The 18897-nt window shown below is 46.0% G+C and overlaps 1 protein-coding gene across 1 annotated transcript in view; it reads right to left on the bottom strand.

Moving 5' to 3' along the window:
• The window catches only part of SLC4A9 (solute carrier family 4 member 9), a 73302-nt gene extending 65623 nt beyond the window's left edge, over window positions 1–7679 (bottom strand). The window contains exon 1 of the mRNA XM_019534794.1: window positions 7328–7679. Coding sequence (XP_019390339.1) covers window positions 7328–7638 — 311 coding nt within the window. The 5' untranslated portion in view covers window positions 7639–7679. The remainder of the gene's footprint in view (window positions 1–7327) is intronic.
• Window positions 7680–18897: the final 11218 nt, after the last annotated feature.

The following is an 18897-nucleotide window of genomic DNA, read 5'->3' as shown; positions in this document are numbered from 1 at the left end:
CTGGATACTTTATGTTTCCAAGAGGAGTTATTTTCTGTCACACAACTTTAGGCCCCAGACCCTTGCAAGGGCAGTAGCAAGACTAATTAGTTCTTTACTGTAAGTAGTTCTTTATATAAATTCCTGTAAATAAAGTGTTTCCACATCACAAGCCTCGTGAAGATACTACCAGCAGCTTACTTGCTGCTTCAGACACAAGGTACAGTGCTCAGCCAATAGCCATGGCTGTGAGAGGATTAATAGCCATGGCTGTAAGAAGATTGATACAGGACTCTACTATCTTGGTAGTCATCTTGGCAGCTGCATGGCATGCCTCTCCCAGCTGGCTTCTTGCAGAAAAGAAAACAGGTTCCCTGCTTAAAACATGCACCCAATTTGGGGGGACTGATTTTTTTTGTGGAGAAAGGTGCATGTCATATATGAGAAAATATGGATATTTCTTTGAAAACAGGTATTTAATAATCTGTCCTTCCTGCTTCAGGCAGTAAAGGCAGCAATGCTATTTAAACTTCATCAGAGGGAATGCCTCAGTGTGTATGGGAAATGCCATATAACGCCCATGCATGTTACCAGATTCCAAACATTCAAACTCCTACAACACACAGAGGCTTCCTTTGTATTAAGAACAGTCTAGAAATCTGTTCCAATGAATGCTAGCTTCGATTCTGCAAAATAAGTGTGACATGACAGAGTAATCTGCATACAGGGAAAGGATGTCCAACCATTCCTCTGAATAGGTCACAGTGAAAGGTCCTGAACTCACAGAGTCATGTGTTACATATATCCAGCAGAGGAAAGTGCCAAGCACTTGTGAGATCCTGTCACAGCCTAGAGTCTCAGGTTTAAGATGATGTCTCCAGATGAGCAGGACAGCACAGTCCATGCCTCAGTCCTTGGGTTCTTTTATCTGAGTTTGTCTTCAGCTGGAGAGCTGAAAGGGACTGCAGCAGCTGCATGACGCAGCACGGGTCCCCAACCCTTCATGAGGCAGGAGCTGGGCCATCAGTGCAAGGATCAGTGCACTGGGCTGTAGAGCTGACAGGACACTGTGGCTATATGAGGTGACATAGGTCCCCATTCCTGCCCTAGGCAGGTACCCCCTTTGGTGCATGGGGTGGTGCATGGGAACTGAGAGAGGCTGACAGGCCCCAGTGGCTGCACAAAGCAGCTCAGGCCTTCCTGTTGTGAGCAGCAACTGGATGGGTCAACCAGCTCTGAGAAGGAGGACACCAGTTTTGTGTTACCTAGGGAAAGGGGATTTCCACAGGGGAGGAGCAAACTTCCTCACTGTGATCAATGGGAAACCCCTGAGGAGCTCCTAGTTGAGTGACCTGGGAGAGGATAATGATGTTCTATTAGGTAATGGGATCTTTTCCTGGGTTGCAATTTCTTCTCTAGGCACAACCTCTGCACCCCAGCCCCACCCGCTGCTGTTCCTTATGCTGTTGGGATTCCTGTTGTAACCCTGTGCCCTTAGTGTTGTACTGTAAAGGACTGTAAGCTGTTTTATATCTGAACTCATTGTGTGGGTTATCTGTATATATGCGTATTTCATTTGGTGTAACCTTCTTGTATGTGTTTAATTATTGTCCCATCACTGCCAGATATTCCTGTCATTGATTTGTAGACTAACCCATGCTTTATCATCAAGTGCTCCTTCACCTGTTGCCTGGAGGGACCTGTCAAGGGGGCAGGCTGCAGATGATTAGGCCTGTGCCTGCGTTCAAGGTTAAAAAGAGCTATTGCCTGTGTAAACCTATATATGTAAATAACATTTGTGTGCGTATGTGTATGTATATATCTAGAGAGAGGTGTGTGTGTGTATGTATCTATCTATCTATCTATCTGTGTGTATGTATATATGTATATAATGTACTGGCCAATTGCCCATCAAGAATGATGGGGGGTAGGGGGTGCAAGCTGAGACAGAGGCCTACTTCTGGCCCCCCCACCCCCTTTCACCTTCGGGGCAGGGCCTGCTCCTCCTTTCCTCCCCCCTGCCACAGGGTTGAGCCTGCTCCCCCACCCTCTCTGCCGCCATTGTGGGGCTGGGCCTGGTGACCCCCGCCTGCTGCCGTTTTGGACCAGGCCCACCCCCTCATCATTGTGGGGTTGGGCCCGGTGCTCCTCTCCCCCCACTCTGCCTGCTGCTGTAACAAGGCCAGACGGGGCTGGGCCCTGTGCGCCCCTCTCCCGCCCCGCACTGCCATTGTAGGGCCAGGCTGGGCCCAGTAAGGCCCCCCAGCCCTGCCCACTGCCATTTTGGGGCTGGGGCTGGGCTTGCCCCACTGCCGATGCAGGGCTAGGTCAGGCCAAGTTGGGCTGGGCCAGTCCCAGTGTGATGCCCCCACCATCCTGCCTGCCCTCCCCCCCCTTCCTGCTGCCATTTTGGGTCAGGGTCCACTTCCCCCACCCCCCATCCACCTGGCCTGCATCTGCCTGCCTCCCCTCCCCATGAATGACGGGCGGGAGGTGGAGAGCATGGCTGGAACGCCACCACCCAGTACCCTGTGCCACCGCTGCATCCAAGGAGTAGGGGTGGGGCCAAGGCTGGCCTCATCCTCCACTCTGTCCACTCCATCACCACTGGCTCCTGGGAGCTGTGCTGGCCTTGCCGTCCTGTTCCTTCCCTTCTGTTCCTACTGTTATGGCAGCATCAGGGCCTGCTCTTCCCCCACACCACAGTGGGCCTGGGCCCATTCCCTGCCTCCCTTGTGCCACCGCCATGGGTCCAACACTGTTCCCCACCCCCTTTACACTGTCCTCATTCCCCCATCTCCTCTATCCCTGTTGTCCCTGCTGTCATGTCGGAGGTCTGCTGTGTTGCCGCCACCACCTGCAGTCCAAACGCTCTGGGAGCACTCTGATTGGCTGCCGAGACAGCCAGTCAGACTGCAAATAAAGTGTTATGGGCAGACAGACAGACTATGGCTTTTATAATATTAGAATAGATATATATATATATATAGATATAGGTATATGTACATGTATGTATATGTGTAAAGTTCATGGTTATAAGTTTTATATTATGTTGTATCATTAAACTTGTAAATACTTAAATATCACTGGGTTCTTGGTCTCTGCTCTGCTCTGTAGGAAAAGATGAGCCGGCCTACAGCTAGGTAGCCACACTCCAACAAAGTACATGCACCCACTGACATCCCTTCAATTGGAGAGGGGGTATCTTCCATGGACCACCCATATTACACTTGCAGTGCTTTAATCATGAACCTGTTTAGAGAAGGTCCTGCAGGGTACTCAACTATATGAGATCTTAAGTTTCCTTCCAGCCTTACATTTCCATGATTCTAGCGGCATCAGCTTTTGGCCCAGCAAAGAAGTCCCCAGTTTTCTGAACTCTGGTATCAGTTTATCAGACTAGAGAACAAATTTTGAGTGAATTTCAAAGGAATCTGAGCTGGGATAACATCCCTTTTATCCTCCTTCTCAGTAGGCACACTACTCCAATGTAGACTCACTCTGGCCTCATTCAACTGCACCCCCTTTTGCCCCCATACATGCTCACAGCCCAACTGAATTTGGCCCATGGGATCTATGCTGGTGTGAAGATCTGTGGTTTCAGTTGTTCTGGGGATTTTCAAATCTCTCTCCTCATCAAGAAACTGTGTCCTTTCCTTTCTCTGTCTCATCTATCTAACTCAACTCTCTGCTTGGACAACTTGGCATTCAAGAAATTGAATGCAACCAAGACTGAATTCCTGATTGTATTGTCCCAAACATTCTGCTCCATACATGAAGTTTAAGTCCTACCTCTAATCCTCCCTTCATTGACTTCATCACAACCAAATCTCTCCAGGCCTTTGTTATATCCTGTCTTAGTTATCAGCCAGTCCTTCTCTGGTCTCCTAGATACTGTTTCTTTCAATCCATATAAAATGCTGCCAGTAAGAGCAGAATTCTATTCCACTTTGTAGCCCAAGTGGCAGTTCTCCAGTTGGTCTGCAATTCCATTTCCCTGCATTATGTACATATGAGTAGTAGCCAGGCAGGTATGCAGCTATGTATGCATGCATATGGGTACGAGACCTAGACATTATACTTGGCCTATGGGAGAAGGGACTACCCCAGTATTGTTCCTAGTAGCTGAGTTGTTATGGCACTTACCCCTGAAGCAAGGCACCTTGGTTCTAGCCCAAACTGAGTTTGAGCCTGTATCTGTTTGGCTTTCCAGCACAGTGCTCTAACTACTAGGCTATTGGTCAAATAGTAGAGACTGCCTGCTTTTGAGGTTGGCTCTTTGGTCAGCCAAGAGAGGTAGATGTGTGACAAAGAAGAAAAGAACAAATTGGAGGGTGTGGGGTTCAGTGAGGTGCATGGTGCTGTAGCAAGACACAGGATGTGGGTTCTAGCCTGAACCCTTTTTCCCAGTGGATCAGAAACTTCCCCACTGGACACAGTGGATTCAGCTCCAAGAGAAAGGATGGTAAGGTAATTAAGTGCTGCCTAAACCTGTAGCAAAGTAGTTAAGAGAGATGCTAGTTCACATCTCCTCCCAAATGAGCTTAGATTTGGACAGGTGCCCAAACCAGTTACCTATTGGCATAGAAACATGGGGCCCCCTTGTCCTAATTTTTTCTAGACTTATGCTCAAGTATGCATGCACGTAGCTGTGTACCTACTGGTTAGTACATAAGCTACTGCATGTGCTCAGTAGTTGCGTAGATGCTTGTACTTGCATGCTACATGCATAACGGAATCATAAACTGCATAGAAAGGGCAAAAGGACCACCTACACAGCTGGAAAATGACATTTGGGCACATAAAGTAGAATAGAACTCTGCTGTACATGTCTTTCCATCCAAGTTAGTTTGATCACGTAACTCCCCTTTTTAGTGGCTGCACTAGTGTCAGATATTAGAAGCATTACCAGTGACAGTTGTCAGCAAGGTTCCCTCTAAGGTGTGCACGTGTGTGGCTGCGCACAACTAAAAGTGTGGCCACGCACAGCCTTGTCAAGGCCGCGCACCAGGAGAGGTGGGGGCAGGAGCCTGGCGCAGGCTCCCCGGCTCCGGGGAAGTGCTCTGCTCCCCCACATCAGCGCCAGGGAGTGGAGGAGAGCCCACGCCAGCCCCACGCAGCCTCCATCCCTGCCTTGCCTCACCTTGGGGAGGACCCGCTGCCTGCCCCGAGTGAGGCTCTGCTGGCTCCAGGACACAGCTCCCTCCCCGGCATCACCTCGGGGAGTGAGGAGGTATGTGGTGTCAGGGCCAGGGAGCGGAGCAGTGTCAGGCACTGGTCATATTTCTGTCTCTATAGATTTTCCTGATGGTGGTAAAGCTTTTGGCACCTAACATTAGCAGTAATTATTACACACTGTTAGAGTGCATTGTGCTCCCTCTGTATGCTTGGTGTCATACAAAAAGAGAAGAGGACATAGTCCTTGAATGCAGGAGCCAGGAGTTTAAATGGGCAGACAACATATCCCACTCTGGGAGAGCTAGATGAAAGGAACAGTTCATAGTGCTTGGTTCAGGTATACTTTTTATATGGCAAGACTTTGGTGGAGGATATTTCAAAAGGAGATGTTGGTCATCTGATAAACCTGGGTTGGGAGGGCGTTTGCTCTCTATCCATGCAGGCCATGTGGAAGAAGACTGTAAAGGAAGAATTGGAAAAATGGTAGGCTCTGCTAGTGCAGTGAGGGAGTTGAGAAGGATGTGACAGGAAATCAGATGGGGAGCTAGGGCCTTCACCATGAGTCAAGAACCTGAAACATGCAAGGGGGGGTAGAGTGGAAGCTGGAGCTGCAATGGGTTTGTAGGGGATGTAGCATATTCTGAGAGGAGTTAGATGGGGATCAAAGACAAGGGAGAGGAAAGCAGCAGTGACCCGGGGGGAGAAAACCACAGCACAAATTGATAAGCCATGCCAGCAGCACTCCACAAAACATTTCAATTGGAATAATGCTTTTGGCTTTTTACACTAGATGTTGGATACCGCCAGAATCTCCTGCATAATGTAAACAGTACTGCAGGTGATTCTACCTACTGGGATAATGTGTGGAGCAGCCCTGAAGAAAGGATGAAGTAAGAAGTCTGAATTGCCCAGTTTTGGAGGTAGCAGAAATTCAGAAATGTGTCTTTTTCTATAAAATCTACCAAAAAACCCAACCAAAACATTCCATGGGGACTAGCTGTACAGACCACATCCTCGAACCCCAAGCCACAGAAGCCACTCCTGCTAATATCTATGGGAACCAAGGTATGCAGATCCAGGGTGTAATGTGACCTTAAAAATGAATGAGATGCATATCAAGGGGCAGAGCACTGAGGCTCAGGCATACATGTACGTGAGGCAGCAGCAGCCAAATACAAGCCTGAGGGTCAGACTCTCTTGAACTGCAGTCCCATCCCCCTTCCCTGCCTCTGGGCTAGTCACATAGCTGCTTTGTGCCTCAGCTTCCCCATGGATAGCAGTTAAGGATATTTTTATTTTCAGAAGTAGCTCAGACAAGTTCACTCCCAAGTTGTTGAAATATGGAATCTCTCTCTGCAAGAATAACAGCAACATCTACTAAGGAAAGTGCTGGGTCACACATCATTATCTGTAGCAGTGTCTCCCTTAGCACCATATTTTATTTTTACCCCAAATCTCAGCAACCTGACCTGCATCTTCTCACACTGGCTGAATAATACTACCCCATTTTTCATTTGGCTTCTTTATGAAATATTCATGCTGAGGCACCTTAGGTTGAGAATGTGGGGGTTCAACCTGAGAGCACAGAACGCAAGGTCACATCAGGTGGATTTTCTAAATAGGAATAATCCAAGGGGTAACCTTTACCCTGGCCTGTAGCACACAGAGACAGAAAGGGTCAGATAGTGGGATTAAAAGGCAACTATTATTAAAACAGAAACAAACAACTTTTCTTAACAATATACAAACTGCAGCATTTCTGAACAGGACTGAGGCAAGAATCTGTCATTTTCAAGTAATTTCACGTGAACTGAGTCATTTGATGTTGGCCTGGAGAATTTCCTGCAAGACAGCCCCCATGCTAGCCTTCAGAAGCTAGGTTAGACAGAATTTAACATCTTTCATTTCAAGCTAACTTACCTATGAATAATCATCATGTTTCAGTGAGGAAGGGAAAAAATCCCCACTCTCCCCCATGAAATAATGTTGCACCATGAGGAGGGTCATGGGGATTTTAGGTCTTTCTCTGAACTACCCAGCTTTGAACTTCATCAGAGGCAGAAGACTAGGTCCTGTGGGTCATTTCTCTATATGGCTCTGGCAATCCCCTTGTTCCTACATTAGGAGTTTCCCTACAGAGTTTCACTACCTTTTGCACCTATGTACCTACCTGGCAGTCTGCTTCCACTCCAGGCCCTCCGACGTGTTGAGCAGCTCGTTGAGCTGTATAAATAACAGCGGGCAGCTTGCATCATTCTCCTCCTCCTGTTGCAGCATGAAGCCAACTCTCTCAGCTGCTGTGGAGACTCTGGAAGTGAAGATACTTCGGCCAACTGCTTGGCAAATTACCACAGAGTTTCTGCTGTGGGGCTCATTTGGACTGGTCTCTTCACTGCTGGCCAGACCAGTGTCTGGCTCCACACAGGGAAGGAGGCCCCCACTTGCCTCCATTTTCATTGCATCAGGTACCTGCTCCCCCATGTGTGTCAGAATGCCACACTCCTCTGCAGCAGAGTCCTTGATTCTCGTCTTGCCCTGAGCAGTGCAATAACTTGTGAGATTCCAGTCATCCTGCCTTTATAACAGTCCAGAGCCTGTTTAGGACAAACACAGCTCAACACCTGGAAGCACAGCCCAAAACACTGTTATCAAAATAAGGAGTTTAGCCTGGCAAACACTAGCCATGACTTGCTCATGCTGCCCTGAGCCAACCAGCCAGTCACTGGGCATGGATGTGAGCAGCTCCTGGGGCTGACCCATCTAAACACTTGTTTACAAATGTACACGATTTGAAAGATCAGACAGTAGCTCGGGATGTTCTCGGGAAGCACTGAAATCTGAGCTGAGGAGTCAGGGTAGCAATGAAACCACCTGACATCTGAGAGTGAAAGCATTGAAGACCAAATGAGTCAGGCTTTGCAAATGGCTCAAATGAACCTGAACCACCTGAACCAAACCCCACTGGGTGTGAAATTCCTAGGGCAACCCTTCCTTTATGTCCTCTTATTCATTCTATCCCCTTTTCTCTTTCCTTCCAGTCTCTCTGCAAGTCTCTTGTTAGCTATGGAATAGTTGTATTTTATGCTACCTGGTGACACAGATCTGGCACACTCTGATCTGCTGGCCCATGACAGGAAGGAAGGTGTGGAACCAGTGTTTTCTGGGCAGGGATACCACTCACTCTTGGTGCTCACCCTGTGCCAAAACACCACCCATTGCCTGACTTGCTGATGGCATTGTCATGTGTTCGTCTCTTGTCTCATTTCCAGTTTGATGGCTCTAGCAAGGAGTTCACCATCCAGAACCCACCACCAACATCAGCTGTCTGACACAAAGATCTTAATGCCAAGCCAGGCAACTGGAACTGTAGCTGTACATCCCTTCCTTCTGTGGACAAGCTTGAACTTCATAGTTATTTCGCACAGACTAATCTTTGTGAACAGCCAGTTGACTTCTTTATTTCCCTCAGGGGAGGCAGAACTGCAGATTCTTATATATGTCACCAACCTACAACATCTTTAAAATCCAACCAGATTTTGCTCCAACCTACAACATCTTTAAAATCCAACCAGATTTTATACAGGAGCCAGTGCATGCCTCATCAGGCAAAGATAATTAAAGATGGCTGACCTTGCAGTGTGTGGGAGGGGGATGGCCATGACCACACCGCTGTGGTAATTCAAGATAGTGTGTGAAGGAAAGAGCACACCCTCAATGGTGTGGTCATTCAGGATCTCATGTCTGTGAGGAGAAAGGCTGACATCACTTCTGTGATAATTCAGAATTGTGGCTTTTGTGGTATATGTAAGAGGGAAGTGTGTGTCCTCACAGCTGTGGTCATTCAGGATGATATATGTGTCAGGGGAAGGGCACACGCACAATGCTGTGGCAATTCAGGTTGGCGTGCAAGAGAGAAGGATGTGCCCTCAGTTCTGTGGCAATTCAGGAGGGCGTATATGGCAGGAAGTATGTGTCCCTTGCTGTGGTCATTCAGGATGGTGTCTGCTGGCTCCCTACATAGGTTTTAAGACCCCCAGAATAAAAATCTTTGAGAAGGCTGGAGGGATGGTGCAAATATCAGTTTTTCAAAGTTTACTGCAGTGTATGTCCACATTTGCAAATTCCATACATAGTGCCTGCCACCCAGCATCTTGAAAGAATAAAGGATATGTTTCATTTCTTCCTGCCAAACAGCAGGTAAACCCCTGTTGTCTGGTTTCTGTTGCAGCAGGGCTTTCATGAGCAGTGACCATCAGCTGACACCTACCCACCATGACCATCCCTGCCCTGTAGAATTCCCTGCAATGCCTCCTCTCAGTCCATCACACTTTTCAGCTACACACAGTAGGACTCTCCCTCCCTCCCAAGGGGTTTGCTTTATGATAGTTATTTATCTGATGTGGGAATCTGAATGATAGAACTGACATGAAACCACAACCCATTTCACCCGGGCTATCAAGCAGTTCTCATGAAGTAATGATTTTGAGCTGTCTCCATTCTAAGGTGTATTAAACTAGACTTGCAAGGCTCTTTATCACTAGTCCTCTGACACAGCTTGCCCTTACACTTTAGTTTTCAAAGGCAGTATGCTTTCTATCACAATTATTTTTATTTTAGATTCTGGAAAATGTCATAGGAAGAACAATTACAAGCTAGGATTCTGTGAAAGTACATGTGTGCAACTCTTCTGGCATATTTAGTGTCAGCTGTGCCCCCAGAATGGCAGTTGCTCCCACAGGCGAGCAAACTCCTGACTTGTAAAGGTTCAGTGTAAAAAAGCCAAAAATCAGAACAATTCCAAACTCTGTGTGTCTGAAACTTTAGTGATCATCTTATAAGTATGTATTGCTGATAATATTGTATGTATAGTATAGTATGTATATTACTGATAATATCCAGGTGGTCATCCTAAGAGCAGTTCACAATAATTAAACACAGTCTTTCTAAAGTACCATTTTTCTCCTAGGTATTTCCAAGGAATGGAGATGACTTATCTCTGAGTAAAAGGAAATGCAGCCATGGAGGAAGTCAGAGAATCACCAGTGGGCAAATGGCTATAATAGCACTGAAGCCTACCTCAACTTCTGTTCATAAATACAGCAGCATTACAGTATACTACTACTCATTTGTTATACCTCAAGCAGTGTTGCTGAGTATATGAGCTGGATAGCACTACAGTAAGCACAAGGAAGCCAGCATAAACTAAATCCTGTTGGTACAGAATGGGATATATTGGCCTCTCTGATTTTGACTGTGTTTTTCAGTGCACTGTGAAATAATGACTGTTCTCCTAAGCCTGTGGTTCTTTCAGCATGGCATGAATTTTAGGACTGATTCTCAAAGCACTTACAAATGCCTCACTCTTTACTACAATGGGGAAAGCCTGGTGTGCTGCCCCTACCCACCTGTAATTCAGTTATATGTGCTCCATTTTGCCAACATACATTGCTTTTGTCTACACTCCTTGGAAGGTTACAGGGTAGGGATGCACACAAATAAATGTGGGGGAGCCTTGTACAACCTAAGTCTCAGTTTGGCAGAGACCCAAAGAGCCTAAAAATCTATGCTTTCAAGCACCCATTTCCATTTTCAAAAGGAGTGATTGCAAGGCAGATTGGACACAGGCCTCTTCCTGCTCAAATCGTCTTAAAACTTCCATGAAACATAGTGCCTGTCTCCATCATGGTTTTTTTGCATGCTTTATCACCATCTGCCCCATCTGCCTTCCTTCATCTAGTTTTGTTTTTATAGACTGTAAGCTCTTTGGTACAGGGACTGTGCTGGTTTTATGTTTAGAAAGTTCCTCCATCAGGGTGGGCTGTACTGTTGGCCTAATAATAATGGTAATGAGAGGTCAACTTATCTGAAGCAGAGCAGACAGAGGAGAGAGACACCATACCATCTTATGGCCCCTGCAGAGATTGACAATTCAAAGCTTAATGCAGGGAAGGTGCCTAGTTAAAGCTACTTTTGTGAATTACACACACAATCCTTGCAACCAAAGCACTGAGTCTTACATTATTGCTAGCATGGAGATAATGGGAATCGATTATAGCACATTTCCTACTGTCCTGATAACCAAGCAGCAGGTAAACTCCTGCTACGTGTTTCTGGTTGCAGTAGGAGTGCCACGAGACAGTGATGTTTAATCATTGCCAACCCACTGTCATTCTTCTTAGTTGTGTGTAAATATAGTGTAGCTGCTTCTTTGTTTGGGTAAACAAGCCTGAAAGACATGGCTCCTCCTTCTTGGCCTTTTACACAAGACTAATATCATGATACAGTTCCTGAGCCTCCACCTAACAGGGGCTGCTGAAATTGTTTGGCATTACCTTGCAGGAATCATGCTTCTTTGAATGTCACTGAAGCTGAAATATATCTGGTCAATACTAAACAGCAGCCCTTTCTCATCACTTCTTTGGGTATAGTGATGTATTGGTATTCAGGGACTGAACAGGACACAACAATTCTCTCCAACATCCTATGGGTGATCCAGTCAAATAAGAGAGGTAACTGAGGAAGGAGCTGCATCTGCTATTTCCCATGTTATCCCTGCTCTGTGGATAAAGAACCCCATTCATCAGGATTATCCATCTGAGATCTCTCACCAGCACTAAACTCAGAAGAGTATCTGTAGTGAAAATCCAGAACTTGGATATGGGTCAGGCTTCCCATAGCTATAGGCCATCCATGAGAGTTTCAGAAGACAATGCATCATGGTGGGCCCCAATCTCCAGCTTGCATCTTAGGCACTGTCTTGCCTCTTGAGATAGTCATGGAATCACAGAAAGTTAGGGTTGGAACAGACCATAGGAGGTTATCTAGTCCAACCCCCTGCTCAAACCAGGACCGTTCCCACTAGATCATCCCAGCTAAAGCTTTGTCTAGTCAAGTGTTGAAAACCTTCAAGGATGGAGCTCCCACCACCTCTCTGGGTAACCTGTTCTGGTGTTTTACTACCCTCCTAGTGAGAAAATTCTTCCTAATATTTAACCTAAACTTCCCTTGCTGCAACTTGAAACCATTGCTCCTTGTTTTGTCATCTGCCACCACTGAGAACAGTTTAGCTCCATCCTCTTCCAAGCCTCCCTGCTATTAAAGCATCTCTCAGTCTCCTCTTCTCTAAACTAAATAAGCCCAGTTCCCTCAGTCTTTCCTCACGAGTCATGTACCCCAGTCCCCTCACCATTTTTGTTGCTCTCTGCTGGACTCTTTCCAATCCATCCACATCCTTTCTGTAGTGGCGGGTCCAAAACTGAACACAGTGCTCCAGATGTGGCCTCATCAGTGCTGAATAGAGGGGGATAATCACTTCCCTTGGCCTACTGGCAAGACACCTACCAATGCAGCCCAGTATGCTGTTAGCCTTCTTGGCAACCAGGGCACACTGCTGGCTCATATTCAGCTTAGTGTCCACTGTAACCCCCAGGTCTTTGTCTGCAGAGCTGCTGCCCAGCCAGTTAGCCCTCAGCCTGTACTGGTGCATGGGGTTGTTCCATCCTAAGCGCAGATCCTTGTTGAACCCCATGAGACTTCTTTTGGCCCAATCCTCCAATTTCTCTAAGTCACTCTGAATGCTATCCCTACCCTCCAGTGTATTTACTACTCCCCCCCCCGCAACCTTGGTGCCATCTGCAAACTTGCTGAAAATGTACTCTATGCCATCTTCTAGGTTTTTGATGAAGACATTAAACAAAACCAGCCCAAGGACCAACCCCTGGGGCACTCCACTTGATACTGGCTGCCAACTAGACATCAAGTCATTGATTACTACTCTCTGAGCCCGATGCTCCAGCCAGTTTTCTATCCACCTTACAGTCCATCCATCCAGCCAATACTTCCTTAGCTTACTGTGAGAGTACTGCAAGAGCTTGCCTGCAAGATTTTCCTGTCTGAGCCTCTTGATTTAAAACCTGTCCTTCAGAAACCTCCTTCCCTTTCCCTAACAGAGTTGGTGCGGAACAAAATGAGTAATATAGGGAAGGAGAAAGAAGGTGAAGAAGGAAATCTTTGGGAAGTAAAGGACTGTACACCCCTATTCAGGGCTTTCACTGTTCTCTTAGACAGCTCTGTGCTTGGTTTCCATGGCAGGTGGAGCTCCAGTTGTCCCTCACTATCAGTCAGCTAGGAGATACCAGACTGAACTGCATCACTATTCACCATCTTGGCTAAGGCTCTCAAGTGGCATAATGCAAAGAACCAAGTGTTCCCACAAGAGTGGCTCTCCTGGGCCTGGGGAAGTGTTGTGCACAACTGTACTGATTGAAGCTGACTGTGAATGCTGTGAATGGATCATCATGTATTACCCCAGACAGCATGAGGACAAGCCATCAGTCACCAGGCCCATCATTAGCAGGGTTGTCAGGGTAGTAAAACCTGGCAGCACACAACACCACAACATTGATCAGACCTTGGTATTGTCTCTGTGAGACAAGTCTGACTTGAGAGGGACCTGTAGTGTTGTTACAATACACTGACTCACTTGGACATAACATTCTGCCCTGAATTTTGCTACAAATTTCTACAAAATAACTTTGCAAACAAGTTGCCTGGTTGTGTACAGTGCAAATACCACAACATGCCGCAAAACACGTGAGCAAACACGGGCTGTTTGCACTGTAACCAGCCTAGCCTGTGTGAAACCGGTGCAGGATGCAGCCTGAAATGTATCTATGGGTGGTCATGTGGGGAGATGTGTTCCATCTGGGTAACAAAGGGACATATAGGATATTGTAAATCAGGGCTGTCCAAATGACTCATGGGATGGAGCTTCTATTAATTCCTGTGGGTGAGTGTTTCGTAGTCTGAAAGATCTCACTTGTAGGAAGTTTCCTTGCTATTTAGAGGATATTGCTTTTGTAAATTTCATCCCATGGCCCCTGTAGCTGTAGCCCAGAGTCTACCCATTTTTCCTATACAGATCTCCTCTTGTCTCACTTATTACCGGAAAGCTACAGTCCCTCAAGCCATTTATACCAAATATTTATCTTCCTCTGATCCTTGCCTTGCATCTGTCCACCAGCCCTCTCCCTTTGCCCCTATAATTATCTTCCCTCAGCTCATGTGTTGCTCCTAATATTACTGTTTGTAAAGCAATACCACAGAGCTGTCCAACTCATGGCCCACAAGATGAGGAACTAATCTGGGGCCCACAGGTTCCTGCATAAGCACTGCCTTCCACACAGCTCCAGCTACTACTGCTGTCACTAACATCTATGGGCTCTCCCTCCCTCCTCCAGCTTCTGCTTCCTGCTCCCATCCCTGGGGGTCAGACAAGGCAGCACAGCCCACAGGGCCCAGGGACCCTGCAGCTTTCAGGTGCCTGGGGCTCCCATGAAATAGGGCGACATCTGAGTGGTGTGGCATGGTGTGCTGCAGTACAGTGTAGAGGGGTCCCTGCATAGAATGCAGCCACTCTGGAGTTGGGCAGTCCTGCAGTAGCACAGAAAACTCCTAGCCAAGACACAGCGAGAGGCAGTTTCTCTCTACAGAAATCTTTCAATGAAAATAGCCCAGGACAGGAGGGGAAAGGAAGAAAATTGAGAAGTGACTAACCCAAGGCCATGTAGTAGGTCAGTGGAAGAGCCTGAATTACAACACTGATTTCCTGGGACCCAGGCTAGGGTCTTATCCACCGGACCAGAGGATGTCTCACTACTTTTTTTAGCTAAATTATTTGGTCTACCATAAATAGCCCCGCTCCCTCCTCAGGACCCACATGGTACCTATAGCAGTAGAGAGATCTCAGATTCATATTTATTGCTTTTCATCTTTCTCATGGGCCCTTTCATTACTAGTTTTGTCCTATTTGTATTGTGGTAGTGCCCACAAGACCAGGAATAAACCAGGATCTTTAATAATTTTTGTGGCTCTCTTTTTAATTCCTTCCAATCGATCTGTTATTGGGATACCTAGATGTGCGCTTGTTACCCTAGCCATTGGTTTCACCAGAGCCCCACAGGTAGGCCTATCCCCTCTGCGCTCGAACACAGGGCTCTGGATACAACATCCCAAAGGTCACTGGTAGTTCACTGGTAGTTCTCCTGGCATGTTTTACAAAATGTTTGTGTATAATATGTTGGCGCTTCGCCCCCAAATCACTCCCTTCACCCCAGAGCTCCTTTCCACCACAGAGCTTCTTTATGAGCTTTGCTTTCCTAGAAATTTCTTGGGCTGATTGTGTTACTTTGATGGGTTCCAAATGGAGGCATCTCTTTGGCCCCCTGCCCCAAAGACATGAATGACTCAAGTGGGGAGGAAGCCCAGAGGGAGATGGCCAGAATAGTCTGAGACTGGCAGAAGTCACAAGATGGCAGGGATGGGAAGTTAAGTGCCACATAGATGATTACACACTGGGGCAATTCAGAGGTATGTGTGAACATTTAAATCATTGTAGTGGTGGCCAGGGTGTAATCTTCCATTCTGTCACAGGATGGAGCCTGTCTACAGCACTTCACCCAGGGGATCATTGGCACTGTTTCCAAAAGGAACAGGTGCAGCTCCAACAGCAGCGTATCCCCCATTATCCCTCTGAGGATCACTCTGTGAGAAAATGAGCCTATAATGTCTAATCTCTCCTCCTTATTAATATCCCTCTATCCTTCTCAGCAACCTCTGGCTAACCCATAATCTCCCATAGGTCTATTACTGAGTTCCTGGTGTTATTGGATAGTGCTCTTTGGGGATTTTGCCCATATGATGCTCTCAACACGACCCTCTGACAGACCATTATATATTGGATGTTGCATTTTATGTCACTGGAAAAGGGGATATTTCATGTTCTTGGATTTAGCTCATGGACTATTGCTTGTGAGCTATGACCTTGCATGTCAGACCCCACCACTAGATTGTTAGGGAGTAGGGAATCTTCTCCTAGATTGGCAATAAGACATCAGATTTGGGCTCTGATCAGCCATTCATCATGCACTGCCCCCTTAGAACTGCCTCTCTGTGGAGTTATGGAGATTTCTACAAACCTATAAGATCATGTTCTAGTTTTTCTATTGCTCCTTTGTTTTCCCACTCACTTTGTGTTTTGCCTCAGTCCCTTGGACTTCCATGATCATGGCTCCTCACCACACACAGCCAATCCTAGCACTGCCACGGCGTCTGCCAAATAGCCAAATAGTAGTTTGTGTTCACTTTTTGCTGCTTCAGCCAAGAGGAGCAGGGCTTAGGGCTCTGCAAATCATAGTTGTATGTCATGCCTGAGCAGTGATATTTGCATTGTGATACCAGGACTTTACTAAGGAGTGTGCTTCCAAAGTGCTATTGACATAGACCATGAGTACATACATACAGTGAGATGAGTGATATTTTACATTCAATAACTAGTCATTCAATAACCAGTTTCTCAATGTGAGTGTTCACCCTTTCAGCACAGCTTGGGGATGCATGGGAAAACAGACTGGAATTTCATTTTGAATGTGCAGGCTCATGATCAATAGGGTGCTTTCCCTGCAGAAGCTCTGCTTCATTCCAAATGACTTATAAAGGTATGTATGAGGATAAGTATAAATACTGAGCAGCTGCTGCTTTCAGTGCATGCAGTCTACTCTGTGCACCAAATGAGGCAGGGCTCCTGGGTGAAAGCAATATGTGATCACGTAGTTAAAGATGGTTTCATAAAAGCACACAGAAGAAGGGACTGCCAGCAACATAAAATAAAAATACACTTCTTTCTGGGTTTTTATGTATTGTTTTTACACAACCCTGCCCCCCGCTGCAATTACAGTAACAGAAAGGAATTCACACAAAGGTATTTCTACTTTTTACAGCGTGTTTACTTTATGTATTTGAGAGCACATTGTGTACAGCCAATTTCACTAGTTTCTTTCCACAGTCAATTTTTTAGCCGGTTTCTACTACTGTTGATAGAGAATTTTTTACACAGTAACAGAAAAGAAAAGCAGAGTTTAAAATATAGACAAATGTGCTTGTAAAACACTTGAAATTGCCATGGGGACCTGGGGACAGGATTTACACCTGAAACCACTTTTACTTTGCCTAAAACAACACCCAAGCAAGTGCTAATCTTACACTGAGCCAGTCTCAGAAGCTGATCAACTTGAAACTGACCCTATTTCCATGTAACACACAATCAGAAAAAGATGTCTCTTTGATATAGCACTTCCATACGATATCCTGCTGAAAAGGGTTAAGTAAATTCTGCTGACTCACTGGGACAGGTGGTTCTTTACCGTGGCCAGGCATAAAAGAAGTGAGGGTGTCGCTGAGGGAGAGTTTTAGCAGATGGGCTGAACAGCCCTCAGAAAGAAATCCAAGGAGAAACCCAATGATAGGAGAAACTGGGCTGCACTATGCCAAGTTCTTGCTAACATTGATGATAAGAATGCTCATGATAAGAAAGCCAAAGCCCAGAGAGGGGTGGAGTGCTGTGCGCTCATGTAAGCATGTAGGGCCTGCTTTAGAGCAAGCCTGGAAAGGCACCTGCTCTAACTGACTGATGGTTGAGGAAGTGGTTATTGAAGACCTGTTGCAGTGAAGAAATGACAGAGATCAGAGGAAAGATCCTTGTAGCACTTACGAAAGGGGCTCCTCTCCCAGTGGGTATAGTTGAGCATCTGCACCCATATACTGACAAACTAAGAAATGTGGTGGCTCAGGTCAGAATCTGGGATATTGGGAAAACTAATAATAGGCTTGACTTCACTAGCCATCTAAGCTGCACCCTCCTTCCCTGCTGTTTAAAATTGTATAGGTGATCCCTCTCTTCTCCTCATCCCCACAATGGAGAAAAGCAAGTGCACACTTCCTTCCACATGACCTTGTTTGGCTGTTCCTACCCCCAACCATCTCCTCCCTGCCTCTCTTCAGAGGAGGGAAACTGAGGAAGGCAACCAGTCAAAGCTTCTGGGTGAAACTTGTAATTGCTTTTGGTAAGATTACCTCCAGCAGTCACCAAAATCCAACTGTGATGTAATCATGGGATTTGGCAACACTGACAACATGAGAGATATCACGGAAATGAAACCTAGTTAATTGAGAGGGGGGTAAGATTTTTGTTCAGACTTAAAAACTCTGTGTATCTTTTTTAATTCCAGTACTCCAACTCCAATGCTGAAAACTGAACACCTAAGCCCTTCAGTGAAGGGCTGAGAAATCTCAGAGTTTATTTATAAGACCACTATTGAGTCCTACAAAAAAAATCAGAAAAGACAAGACTTTATCTTCTGATTTTTTTAATTTTAACACAAATTAAGCTTTAACACTTCTGAATCTTTTTTATATTTTCTGAAGAACAGAACATGGCATCAATTCAATTATAATTCCTTTGAATGATATAGCTTGCTATGTGATCCACAGTGTGCACTTTACCTAATGCACATTAAATTTCGTACCTCTAAAGTAAGGTACTAAATAAATGTGCAATAGGCTGCTCTACTGCACAGTATTAAAAGCACATGCTTTTTTAGTGATGATTAATGTGCAGTAGCCTATTTTTACTCCACGTAACATGGTTTTTGACATGGTGCTTTAATGCGCAGTAAAATAGGCTAATGCACATTAAAGCACATGTGTAGATGTGCCCAGTGACTATATGCACCAAAAATTTCATAGACTGTAAAAATGACCAGGCAAAAGGTCTCCTCGACAAAATAATATGTCCTCTTTCCTATCTCCCTTAACTCATTGTCTTGCTATGCAGTATGCCAGGTAAGTCATGCAAAGTAGACCTCCCACACTGCCCCTGTATCAGATAGTCCACTGGCTGATCGG

The sequence above is a fragment of the Crocodylus porosus genome, unplaced genomic scaffold, assembly GCF_001723895.1.
Source record: "Crocodylus porosus isolate Cpor-Errol unplaced genomic scaffold, CroPor_comp1, whole genome shotgun sequence".
Lineage (NCBI taxonomy): Eukaryota > Metazoa > Chordata > Crocodylia > Crocodylidae > Crocodylus > Crocodylus porosus.
This window is presented reverse-complemented; position numbering and strand designations above follow the sequence as displayed.